This window comes from Aulonocara sp. 'chitande type north' Nkhata Bay, linkage group LG8, assembly GCF_057382095.1.
Source record: "Aulonocara sp. 'chitande type north' Nkhata Bay isolate Kocher_YH1m ecotype deep benthic linkage group LG8, A_spYH_male_GT1.1, whole genome shotgun sequence".
Lineage (NCBI taxonomy): Eukaryota > Metazoa > Chordata > Actinopteri > Cichliformes > Cichlidae > Aulonocara > Aulonocara sp. 'chitande type north' Nkhata Bay.
The window spans coordinates 20,862,048-20,874,515 of NC_141351.1; the positions used below are offsets into that span (position 1 = coordinate 20,862,048).

The 12,468-nt window shown below is 39.1% G+C and overlaps 1 protein-coding gene across 2 annotated transcripts in view; it reads right to left on the minus strand.

Moving 5' to 3' along the window:
- wnk4a (WNK lysine deficient protein kinase 4a) overlaps positions 1-12,468 on the minus strand; it is a 50,082-nt gene that overhangs the window by 22,088 nt on the left and 15,526 nt on the right. For both annotated transcript variants that reach the window (XM_086304226.1, XM_086304225.1), the window contains exons 3-7: positions 8,841-9,013; positions 8,197-8,417; positions 6,476-6,633; positions 1,696-1,784; positions 143-362 (exon numbers count right to left, since the gene is read on the minus strand). In XM_086304226.1, coding sequence (XP_086160352.1) covers positions 143-362; positions 1,696-1,784; positions 6,476-6,633; positions 8,197-8,417; positions 8,841-9,013 — 861 coding nt within the window. The remainder of the gene's footprint in view (positions 1-142; positions 363-1,695; positions 1,785-6,475; positions 6,634-8,196; positions 8,418-8,840; positions 9,014-12,468) is intronic.

Sequence of the window (12,468 nt, forward strand, 5' to 3'; positions counted from 1 at the left end):
CACGTGGAAGTTGGCTAAGTTGGCCTCTATCTGCTGATCAGGAATCAGTTACTCCATTTCCTCACCAACATCTGTTACAAACCTGGTCAGTAAAGCAGCAAATATTGACCTCACAAAATCCTTTCTTCACGTGCCAACCTACCATTTCCTGTGCCACCTCCTCAGGCACATCTTTGTAGAGCTCGAAGAGGAACTCGATGGCGTTGTTGTCCTTGTACTTCCCGTGGAGCTTCTTGGTGTCGTCCATGCGCAGCCACAGCTTCAGGCCTGACTTCACCATGTCATCCTCCTCTGCCAACTCCACATGTACGCCATTGTTTTCCTGGAAGAAGGGGTGATCCAGAAGGTCCTGAATGGTGTACCTATAGAGAGAAAGTAATTTGTTTTATCGCACTTAGGGTTGCTATTGCAAGGTTATTTCTCATAACATCCGAAACTAGTTTCACTTCAGTTTAAAAACAAACAAACAAACAAAAAAATTTAAGGAGATATAAAGGAGATGAACTGAAGACTTTTTACAAAGTTTTCTTTGTAATTGTTTAAAATAAATTAAGTAACTTGCAATTAATTTGCAATTGAAATCCAAATCAAATGCTAAAATATACTTTCTTCCGAGTAAATGCACTTTCTACCACTAATATATGCCCATGGGTACAGTAGTATCTGGTCAATGTTGTTTATATGCTAAAAATGGGTAATTTTAGTTACTAGGTGGGTTTTAGGCATGTATATTTCAACTTTTGTGACAATAAATGAGATTTTATTCCCATGAAATTAAATCAATAGTACACTTCCTTTAAGTGTTGCATGTGCATAAATGCTATAAAGGGGGCATTTTAGCTTGTTAGCTAAATTGTCATCACTACCATCATAATGGCCTCATAATAATCATGCATTATTAATTTTTTGTATAGAAATGGGATGTTACTGCTGTGAAATAACTGATACAACGCTTTTGTAAGGTCTTATAGATGCTTAAATGCTAAAAATGGGCAATTTTAGCCTTTTGCTAACTAACAACATGATGTCATGTAAGAGGCTTCAGGGGCCTAAGATGACCTGTGCCCCAAGCTTGGTTGGTCAACTGTTAAAGGTCTATGAGGAGTCTGTGAACAAGGCAACAAACAGACACACAGACAGAGATTTTGTGTAATTTAAAGATTTTTACTTCAGATGTTCAGCTCATATCAGTCCACTTAATTCACAGATTACAGCACACTAAATCAGTCATGGCTGTGTGTTTATGAGATTAACTGTGACTCGGTACTGAGCATGAATTGGAGTACAAACTGCCCACAATGCAGCCTCACTGCAAATGTGCTGAAAAATAGCAGCTTTTGTGCTTCAATCATTAGAGGAGTCATGACTAAAATACCCATCAAAATTAAATTTAACACAGTGGTTTTCAAACTGTGAGGGCAAATGCCACTTCAAGTGGCCATCTGGAGGCTAGGATATACAAATATGAATTCTTAAAAAAACAAACAAACAAGGTTTTATGATGTGATTGCATGAATCTTTATTTAATGAAATTAAATTTGTATAAATTTGTATAATTTAGGCCATTTTAAGGCTTTTTAAAGTCCTCTAGACATCATGTATGTGCTTTCTGAAGCATAGTGCAACATAATAATTGAGAATAGTGAAGAGCAGAAAAGATGATATAAATAATAAAGTGTGTGCTTTCATTGTTACCTTTCATCTTTGTTCATACGGATGCAGCCCTCAATGATCTCCTTAAGTTCTGGGACTTTGACTTTATAGAAGCTGTCAGGTTTAATGCCCTGTGCAAACAGATAAGAACACAGAGTTTAATTTCATCTATTAGGCTTAATAAAAAGTGTAGGAGGGAACACAGACTGGAGCTTTATGCAGAAAAAGTTAGCAACAATGATCTCCTCCCACAGTTCTTCTTCTGAGACGATCAGATCAAAGTCAATGTCTGATATATCGTCTGCTTTGTGACATCTGCCTCTAGCCAGCATGACATTTGGCTTTGCGACCATGTCAACACCAGAGGAGAACAAAACCAAGAGCTCAGGATAAATGGAAAGAAACCCAGCAATGCTCTCCCTTCTTTCCTTTCCCTTTAACTTACACCAATCCTTGCACCGATTTTTATTTTTATTTTTAACTCAGAACAGTTGCTGTTTCCATGCAGTTAATCGCAAAATTATTAGGGCAGGACTTCTCAGTAATAAGAAATAAGGGAGTTCTTCTAAATGCTATCATCAGTATGTGCATAAGTCTGTGTACAGATTACAGCAGAGCTCCAAGTCCTGTAACAACAAAGATAAGAAAGGAAGTAACCAAGGTCATTTGGCCAGCAGATACCAAAGCAATGCAATGATGCACCCAAACACCTAAATAATTTGATTTACCAGTAAAAGGCTGAGTGGTACACTTTGTTATCTCATTTAAAGACAGACATGTCACTGCATGTAACTGGTTCTCTTTAATCAGGGTCACAAAGAACTTCAATGCATACTCCTGCTGCCTGTTTAAGTGGGGCAAATGACAGAGCTTTGAGAGGAGAGACAGCGTAGTAACGCCATTCCTATTTTAATTTTTGGTGGGTTTTTTTTGGTTTTTTTCCATTCTTTTGATAAAGCATCCCAACTACATGCCAGTGCAAACATAGCGCGCTTCATTGCAGTTATAGACATGCTGTTTGTTTGTTTAAGCACTCTGCTGCAGTGTCCGCATACTGTGTAGGCACCTTGAGAGTAAATCCATTTTCCCTAGATCCAAATCTAATTTGTGACTCAGCTCCTTTCTGGTGGCGACGGCAGTCTACATGTAGATAAGAGCTTGAGAAACACACTGCGCTTGTATTAACTTTGGTTTGTGGGTCAGATTTTAATGTTGTTAGGAACATAACGATCAGTGAACCCAAATTATTTTACACAGATATGAGAACAAAGCGTGGTTATGTCTTACAAGTAAAGTGTGGTATTCTTTGACAAGAAATTCAAGTATACTAAGGAGGAAAAACACTATAAGACCAAAATACCTAAGACTTACTACTGTTTTCTAATTTTAATTCATTTTTCTTCTTCAGTTCACTTTCCAGACTGGTTGTTTGCTTCAAAAATGCTTTAAAAATGTTTAGTTTTATCTGAGATTTTATTAATTTTGTAATAATGAAGATGAAATGGTTATTTATTAGAGACAAATTTAAGGACATCAGAACATTACTGCAATACAAACACTTGCCATCTGAAGACATATTATCATTAGTTAATTAGTTTGTCTCTATAGGCTTTCAGTCATATGAGCCATGTTAATCTCAAATGCTTGATAAGAAGGCAACTGGACTTTTTGTATTGATGAAGATGTTTTACGTATTAGCCATTGCGTGAGCCAAGGTATGAAAGGCTAATTATAATGACCATGTCCCCCACACAGATTCTTTCCAATGATTTTGATGAGGTGCTTTCCTTAAATACTGAATGAATTCTGTTAACTGGTTTTATAAGAGCAAAATCAAATTCCACCTAAAAATATATCTTATTCTGTACATATTTTTATTCCTACTATGACTTCACTACAGTATTAACTTCAATTTACTATACACATTTGTTTCTATATAATTTACACTACATGGACAAAAGTGGTGCACCATTAGTACATTACACCTGCAGGAACTGTGCAGCCATGGAAAGCCATGCCATGAAGCTCCTTTTTTTTTTTAGGTTTTGTGCTAATGTGGATATGAGATGAGGGACTCAGAACTTGGTTACCTTTACATTTACAGCTGATCACAGAATATGTAGGAGGGAAGAAATTCTATTAACTGATATGTTACAACAGTAACAGTATTACGTTACAACGTTTTGAATTCAGTGAAGTCTTTAGAACGAGCCAGTGTTTCACAGTTGTTTGGAAAGACGGACTGCTTGGCTGCTTTGTTTTATACACCCGAATTAAGGATTAAGATTAAGAGGTGTTATACTACTATACAATACTTTTGTCCATATTGTGTAACTGTATACACTGCTCCTGCTGTTTGCACTTTACTTAATTCTAATCTAATACAGTAATAATTTATCTTTATTTGTCTTTGGACCCTTCTTCCTCAAACATCACAAGGGCTCCCTGCACAAAGGCAGCTCTTTAATAAAATTCTTTCCTGCTTTGGAAGAACTTGACTGGCCTGCACAGAAGCCCCCCCAAGCTTTGAAGTAAACCTGAATGGCAACCGCAAACTAGTCGTTATCAGCCATCATCAGTGTCGGACCTCACTGGTGCTGTCGTGGAACAAATCCCTCCAGCTAGGTTAAACATCTGGCAGGAAAGAGTTTAATAGCATCATCATTAATGACCCCAGAAGAAGTTCTTTATCTCAAACACAAAACCCAGGAAATCTTGCTAGATATGTCGTCATTGTTTCCAGCAGTTTCTCAAATTGGGCATATACAGCAGATCACTTAAAACAGATGGAGTGGGGTTGTTCCATCCTAATGATTAATGTTCTTTTCTTGCTCACCAGTGTAGAAAATGTGGATTTAATCATGCTGAAGAACAGCCTGTTCAAAAAACCTTTAATGGACGAAAGAAGCAGCTTCTGACACTGGTAAGCCACCAATTGTACAAAGAAGGGGGGGCGGGCTTTAATGGCTGAACCAACAGGTGTGTTTACTGTAAGTGTAAAAAGCAGGAAAAATAGGGCTGTTCGATGTAACGATATATATCAGATGACGATATAAAAACATCTATCGTTTCATTTTACGCTATCGTTTGTTTCGTGGTGTCGCAAAATAAACTGTTTACGGCAATATTTTTCATCGTTCTGATGGTTACTGTAGTGGCTATATTCATTTCTTAAAGTTCTCTCTTTCTCTTATATGTAATATAACCACACTAGGGACAGACAAGCGCCTGTTTTTATGCGTTGTCGTTAGCAACAGCGACGGCAACTCCTTCGCATGTCCGCTTGTTTATGTTCCACATAAACCTTTCACAATAAAGCTCAAGATCCTGTTGAGACTTTTCAAAATAAACTGAATCACGTGAAAGAGCAGATTATTTACGGATAAGAAGTAAAAAAAGAGCCGCCAGGTGCTAAAAAAGAAACCTTAGACTCAAATGTTAGAACAGGCAACCCGCAGAACGCCGTGTAATAAATACAAAGAAATCGGCAGCCGTTACAACTTATGTCTAAAAATGTATAGTTTCACGCATCGGTTAAAACACTCGACTCCGGGTAAAGGACACGCAGCTGGAAACAATTCACGCATGTCGAGCTGCCCGAGATTCACAGAATTTACAGAAAATTTAAAATTTTTGTGATTTATATCGTTATCGGACGATAGAATTCTTATATCGGGATATGAGATTTTGGTCATATCGCACAGCCCTAGGAAGAAAATAACAAATGAAATAAGGAAGTCCCAGTGGATAAAAATAAGTGTAAAATGCACAAACACCCACATACTGTTGGTTATATAGCGTACATGAGAAAGCACGTTTCTATCCATTTACTTGGTGTATACTTAAATGTGAACAAGGAGAGTCTGTAAACAGTCACGACAGAAGCCCGTCTGTCCTGCCTTTCATATGTCACGCTATATTGGTTACTGCGGGCCTTTTTAATAGCAGGTGACTTCAGCTCCACATAAACACAAAGCATTAACAAATCATAAAAAACAGCAGCTAATGACTGTGTTTTTTCATCATGATGTATGCCTAAGCTTCTCCACATAATGCTCCTGTCTGTGGAGGAGCCAGGAGCACTACGACTTGTTGGCATTGTCACTTTCTCACTTTCCAGCCTCCGTCAGACACGCTGTTTGCTTTGCATACGCGACACACAAGAAAGAAACAGGCCTCTTTGTGGAGTAAGGAGTGAGACACATTTTCCAAAACATATAATTCTACAGTCGCCTGCTCTCGCCCACCGTGGCGTCACTGATGTGCTTGGCACCCCCCAAGAACAGCCTGAACTGCATCAGCCTGTGTTCCCAAAATCCACTTCTTTAAAGCCCATTTCATCGTCAGACAGATAAATTCCAATGCAAAAAAAAGAAAAACATCTGCAATCTGTTAAAATATTTTTTTCTGCAAGGCTTAAATCAGTTCAGACAGAAAATTAACAACATCAGTGTCAATAGGTCACCTCAGTTTTCTGATGAAACACTTTCATTACCAAGGGAATATTCCCGTGAAACAACAACCAGGCCTGGTTAAACAGCTGGTAAAAGACCCTGGCAATCATTAAGTAAAACATGTGCAATCCTGTGTCAGGATGGTACACGGTACACTTCTGCATGCTGAAGTCGTAATGGACAAAACTAAGCCTTTAATAGATGTAATGATGATTTCAATCCCAATTCATGTGCGTTTTACGTATTTCTATTTGTACGAATAAGATATCCTGGTTCCTCTCTAATTCCATCATCACGGAAGAACACATGTGGACAATCACACTAAATATCGGGGGAAATGAGGTAGTCCTCGTCTTTGCTTTACTCACACTGGTGACTTTGCGGTAGATCTGGGCGGCATTTTGGCACTCAGAATATGGGTACTCAGATGTGGCCATCTCCAGGATGCACATTCCTAAGGCGTAGACGTCCACCGCTTCATCATATTTCTCCTCGTACATCTCTGGGGCCATAAACTCAGGTGTTCCTGTCAGGGGAGAAGAAAAGGTTTAAAGGTTGTTCTATTATTTAAAATCCTTGATGAGCCATAATAAGAGTCAAGGACCCTTATTGGACAGTGTGATTGCCACTTTGATGGCATCAGAACACGCTTTAAACATGAGGTGAGCTTTTTAACTGCTAAACTCTCTGCCAAGATGACCAGGTAGTTTCTGCTCAGAGTTTCTGCTCAAAGTAGTTGCCTGATGCAGTTAAAACCTCAGCTGACAAGAAATTTGCAAATCAAACAGCTCAAAGATGGGGTATTTTGAGAAAATTAATACTTATTTATAGTTGATAGAGATTTTAAAATAACAGGAGCAACTTTCTGGAACAAGAGACCTAATACATATAGTAAACTAAGTGAAGAACGTGCAGTCTTTTCTCGTGACAGTTTTTCCTGTGCACAGGACAAGCTGTATGCAATGCAAGCCATGTTTATCCTTTTTCTACAAGCAGCCATTCAACTCTGTTCCTGGAATCTATTAAAGTAGTTTTGCATGATGCACAGTTCCCCATAATTCATCTTATGGGTGCAGCCCCTTCCTTTACTACCCTTTTAGCAGCATTTACCATCCCCAGACTTTGAGGTAAGAAGCACTGCTGGGACACTGCGCCACTGCAGGTGAGGCGTGAACGACCAGAGGAAAAACATGAAATGGAACAGAGCTGTAGGGATGATGTTTTTAAAGAAATATAAACAAACAAGAATTTCCTGACATTTTTATTTAGATAAAATTTAACCTGCATCCTTCTTTTTTAAGTCACTAATGATTAATATTCATGATTGTTAGCAATAACAGCTGCTAACTAAGGCACGCATGCTTATATTAATGTATATAATTTCCAATTCCCATTAGCATGCCATCATTTGCTAATTAGCACCAAGTAGACAGTACAGTTAATGGATGCTGATGGAAGTGTCATTTGTTTTGCAGATATTTAGATTTTGGCATTGCATGAAAAGCAGGTATTACTAGCATATAGCTCTTGAGGTCCTTTACTCTGGTCCAAAGTTATAGTCTGACTAATCATTACAGCCAACAGCAGAAAAAAAAAAAATCTTGTTAATGTTGTTTGCTGATAAAAAAGGTTAAAAAATGTTCCTCTTGTTAAAATACCCCAACATACTGTGTTTGATTTGGACCAAATGATTTAAAATCAGTGCCACTTTCAACAAAAATCAACAAGTTATTATCGTGCATGTGACGGCTGGCACTCCCTGGATGTAAGTGATGGGATGGGCAAGTTCCAGGTGAAATTAGAAGCCATTTGGTTAATGATGCTGCATTTAAAAATGCAGACAGGAATTTAAACAGAGGCATTCATGGTAGTATGAGTACGGAGGAAATAAGAGTAAGCAGAAACAGGAGGGTGTTTACACAAATGCAAGGCCTGTAAAATGCCATTGGATTTTCCCACCATTTCAAGACCATTTTAGGGCATTTTGCATATAAAATTATATTTTCAGATAATTATTAACTGATAAATTGTGCTCTAGATGCCGTTTCTTTCGTCTAGCAGGGTAAACACAGACTAAATTAACACTTACCAATGACACTTTTAGCAAAAGAGGCACTTTTGAGAGTGGCCAGCCCCAGATCTCCAATCTTGACAGAGCCTGTGGGGCCAGTGATGAAGATATTATCACATTTGAGATCCCGGTGGATGATGGGAGGAGTGCGTGTGTGCAGGAAGTGCAGCCCTTTCAGGATCTGACGACTCCAGCGCTGGAGCAGCTTCAGCTTCATCTCTTTGAACCTCTTCAAGTACCTAAAAAGAAAACAAAAAAAAAAAAAAAAAAAAAGAGGATAAGAATCAGTCCAAACATATCAAAACACGGAAAGAAAAGGAAGCTTTTAAGTGCTACAAAATAATTAATCTCTTATTTTGACAGCCAAGAGGAAGTTTTAAAATGAGTGAGTTTCCTGAATTCGCTCCTAGAACATTGTTTCCAAAGTAGAGCTTTCATCATTACTTAAAGGAGAAGTTGTCAAACATGACACAAATATCCTTTTTGGTATGCGAGACTTGGCAAGTTTTATTTAGAAACAGAGCATCAGCTACTTGAGACAAAAATGAACCGTTTTTAGGTTTGTGGACTTTGATCTATACATAAACTGCAGTCTTTTATATGCATATACACATGCAAATCTGCAGTTTAATTCAAAAGTGGAACTGGACACAGGGACTCACGTCTTGAGCGTGCCTGAGGTCATGAGTTCAGTCACCAGGATGATGCACTTATGGCCCTTCATTGTCGACTTCCAGGAGTCGTGGAAGCGCACAATGTTCGGATGCTGCAGACCTTTTAGCATCTCCACCTCCTCGCTGAAACGCTGACGCTCTGCCTTGGTTAACTTGCGAGTCTGTGTAAAAAAAAAAAAAAAAAAAGTTACCGTAATAGGTATTTATTAATATTAAACACTTTTAAGACATCAATATGTTGACCACCTTCAGGATATGAACATTAAAAAAAAAAAAAAAAAGACTTAAAATCTGCCGATCATGTAAAATGATTGAAAGCTTTACAACCATGACTAAGTGGGGTAAGATTGCTTTACCATAAAAATCCAGTTGTGTTGATGGTTGAGTTGTAGCTGTAGTAAAATTTTAACGTGCACATGCTCTGGTCTCGTCAGGGTTTTGTTTGATTACATAAGTTGGCAGCAATAAACACAGCAAATACAAATGCATGGGAGCGATCTGATAAATCACTGTTACGTTAGCTAATGAGCTCACTGTGGGATTGGAAACCACAGGTTCATCCATCTGGGTGACCCTCCAGTTGCATAACAACATTTATTTTCCAATGAGAGGAGCTCTGACTTTAAAAATTTACGGAGGAAGTTTCTAAAATCTGTGTAAAACTGCACTGAACCAAACACAGCAATCACATCGGACAAAGACATTTTTGTGCTTCCTTCTGGATGAATGGCCCAATTTAGCGACTGGTGGAGTAACTCTGCCTGCGGTGGGCGGTTGGTGGAAAACTCCCAAGAGACTTCAGGACCATGAATTCTGTATTGAGGTAGATTTCTGGGGAAAAAAAAAAAAAAGCTCTACATGTGTTTATGCTTACAATCAGCTTGACCACTGCTGTCTCCCTCCTCTCGACGTTTTCCCAGCGAGGCTAATGCTGAGCTATCAACACAGGAGGCAGACTGTCTGAAGAACTGCACAGTCTGATGTCACACAACGAAACGCTACTCTTACCTGCGTCAGTCACCTGTCAAACTGTCATATTACACCAGCAGCCCGAGTATGTGGCACTGAGCTCAAAGGCGAAACACAAAGGAGACCTCTGACCAAGTGAATTACTTTTAGGTCAACAGTGATCAGTTTATGATGTGAGGACAGGCTGCAGCTTATTCCTCATATATAAAGAGCTCTGTCAGAAACACTAAAAGCTTTGCATAAAAGAAAAACATCTTGGCGTAAGGGTCAAAAGGAATAGTTAGAACTGCATTCAAAAAAGCTATTAAGCAAATAAGAGTAAGTCACTTCAATTTTAAGCTAATTTTTGATGGCTACACTTAAATTAGCTTTATGGACACTGAGGATTAGAGCCGTAATGGGATTATGTGCTCTGAAAATAAGGGAAAATATGCAACATGATACAAATTATGGCATGTTTGCAGCTTGCATGAGCCAGGGCGAGTCAATGAGTGTACGGTTTGATGTGCATCTGGATATTTATGCATCTAAGATGACAACATCAGATAACTCTCCTGCAGAGAGTCACCTGTGCAAAGAAATGAAAGCTGTTTGCAGGACAGAGGCGGGGCAACTTGTGGCACGCAGTCTAGCCACTTGGAGTCCCGGACGCCCCCAAAACCACAAGATTTACTACAGCTTGGCAAGCAAGATGGCACGGCTGCAAATGACAACAGCATAAAATGCAGGCCTTCTTGGAAAACCAAAATCTTGCAGTAGCAACTGTGAAATACAGCGTTCAGAAAAATGTGAGCTGCCAAACTAAGCGGCACCGATAATGGGTGATTACTTCATGTGACTCATCCAAACCCGTCCTCTATTTAAAGCAACCATTGTTCATTTAAAAAGCCAATAACTGAACATTATTGGGGGGGAAATTAGCTGCAGATGGAGACAAGAAAAGCAAATTATGAGCTGCATTAATCATCTAATTACACTGTTGTTGATACTGGCCAATTTCAGGGTGACTTAACAACACCTCCTCCCAGTAAAGACATTCACTTAAGCTGTGACTAACAGAGGAATTGAAAACTGATCGTGTTCCATTATGTTTTGGTTTTACTCCAACCGTTTTCTCATTAGGGCAGCGGCTGTTTGATCAGAGTATAACTTCATAAGCAGGAATATTCATTTTATTATTACAGACAACTGTAGCCCGTTTTAGTTATAAGCCCTGCCCTCTGGCATTTCCTAAAGAAGATACCCCCATTCTGCAAGGCCTCTATCCAACTTTTCCATGGTATATTAGCAGGCCTGCATCTGTCCCAAACCTCTCACTCTCTCTTTCTTCCACCTCCCCTCTCTGAGAATCGAGGCCAACATAGGTTGCATAACACCAGAGAAAGCGATGCAGGGGGGAGCAACAACAAAAACAAATAATCTCCATTTTGAAAGGACAAGTGGGTATATCAATAAAACAACCTCAGAGTCAGAGGTGTGTGAGCATGCCTCTGCAAAAGCTTTTCTTCTACTGCAGCCTCTTCCAGCTAGATGATTTATTCTTAGCCACTCAGAGGTGTGTGTGTGTTAAGTTGGGGGTCTGCAATGGTTGGGGTTGGAAATACTTCAGTTCAGAGCCACATAAGTGGAGTTATATAAGCAGTGTTGATGGTAGAGGAGGCAGGGGTATTAAGAAGTCCCTGTCAGCGCCCCTATTATGAGAACAGGGACATGGACACAGCATGTCAGACAACATTTGCACCAAACCAGGTGGTGTGCAGTGCATACTCTGTCTTAGTACAGGAATGAACTGTGTGCATTTAAACAGACGCAGAAAGTATGTACGCGAGTTGGGGAACATCCAGTCAATGCAGATGGACTGCAGCATCCGCAGGAATCTTAACTAAATGCAGAGTGAAAAGTAGGGCAAGTAAAAAAAAGAAGAAGAAGAAAGAATTCAGTCTCACTACGTATAGCCTGCAGGAATGCGTCTTAAAGGTTTCAACTGACTTTTCAGTTCATTTCTCCTGCAAAAATATAATTCTATATCAGCCAGGAGTTTATTTTGTGATTATTCAATGACAGACCTTTAGGCACAGTGTAATAATAATGGTTACTTTTAATTAGGTAATGCAGTAAGTCATTACCAAACCCTGTAGTAAACAATGGAGTCTAACATCACCCACTGGTTTTAAATGCTGCATGATTAATCTTCTTGAACTGCTGCTCTTCAGCTGCTCCCTTTAGGGGTCACCACAGCAGATGATGTGTCACACCAACCCTCTGTATGTCCTCCTTTACTCCATCCATGAATCTCCTCTGTGGACATCGTCTTTTCTCCCTGCCTGGCAGCTACATAGTCACCCTCTTTCTAGACATCTTCCTTTGTCCAATATATGCCACATTGTATTCATTAAGACTTAAAAATAGTGATTTAATGTCAAAGATCAAACGGTTCAGGGGTCTTTTGAGTCTTCAGACAAGCCAGCTGCTTGTACACATTTTAGCTGTAATTTACGTATGATTCTAACATGTAATTATTGTTTGGAAATGAGTGACATTGAGGGCGTGTCTCGTCCTTAAGCAACCAATCAGCACGCTTAAATAGAAGTCTAGCTTTCGACTTCCCAAAAAGAAAAACAAAATGATTCATTTTGTTTTTAAATTT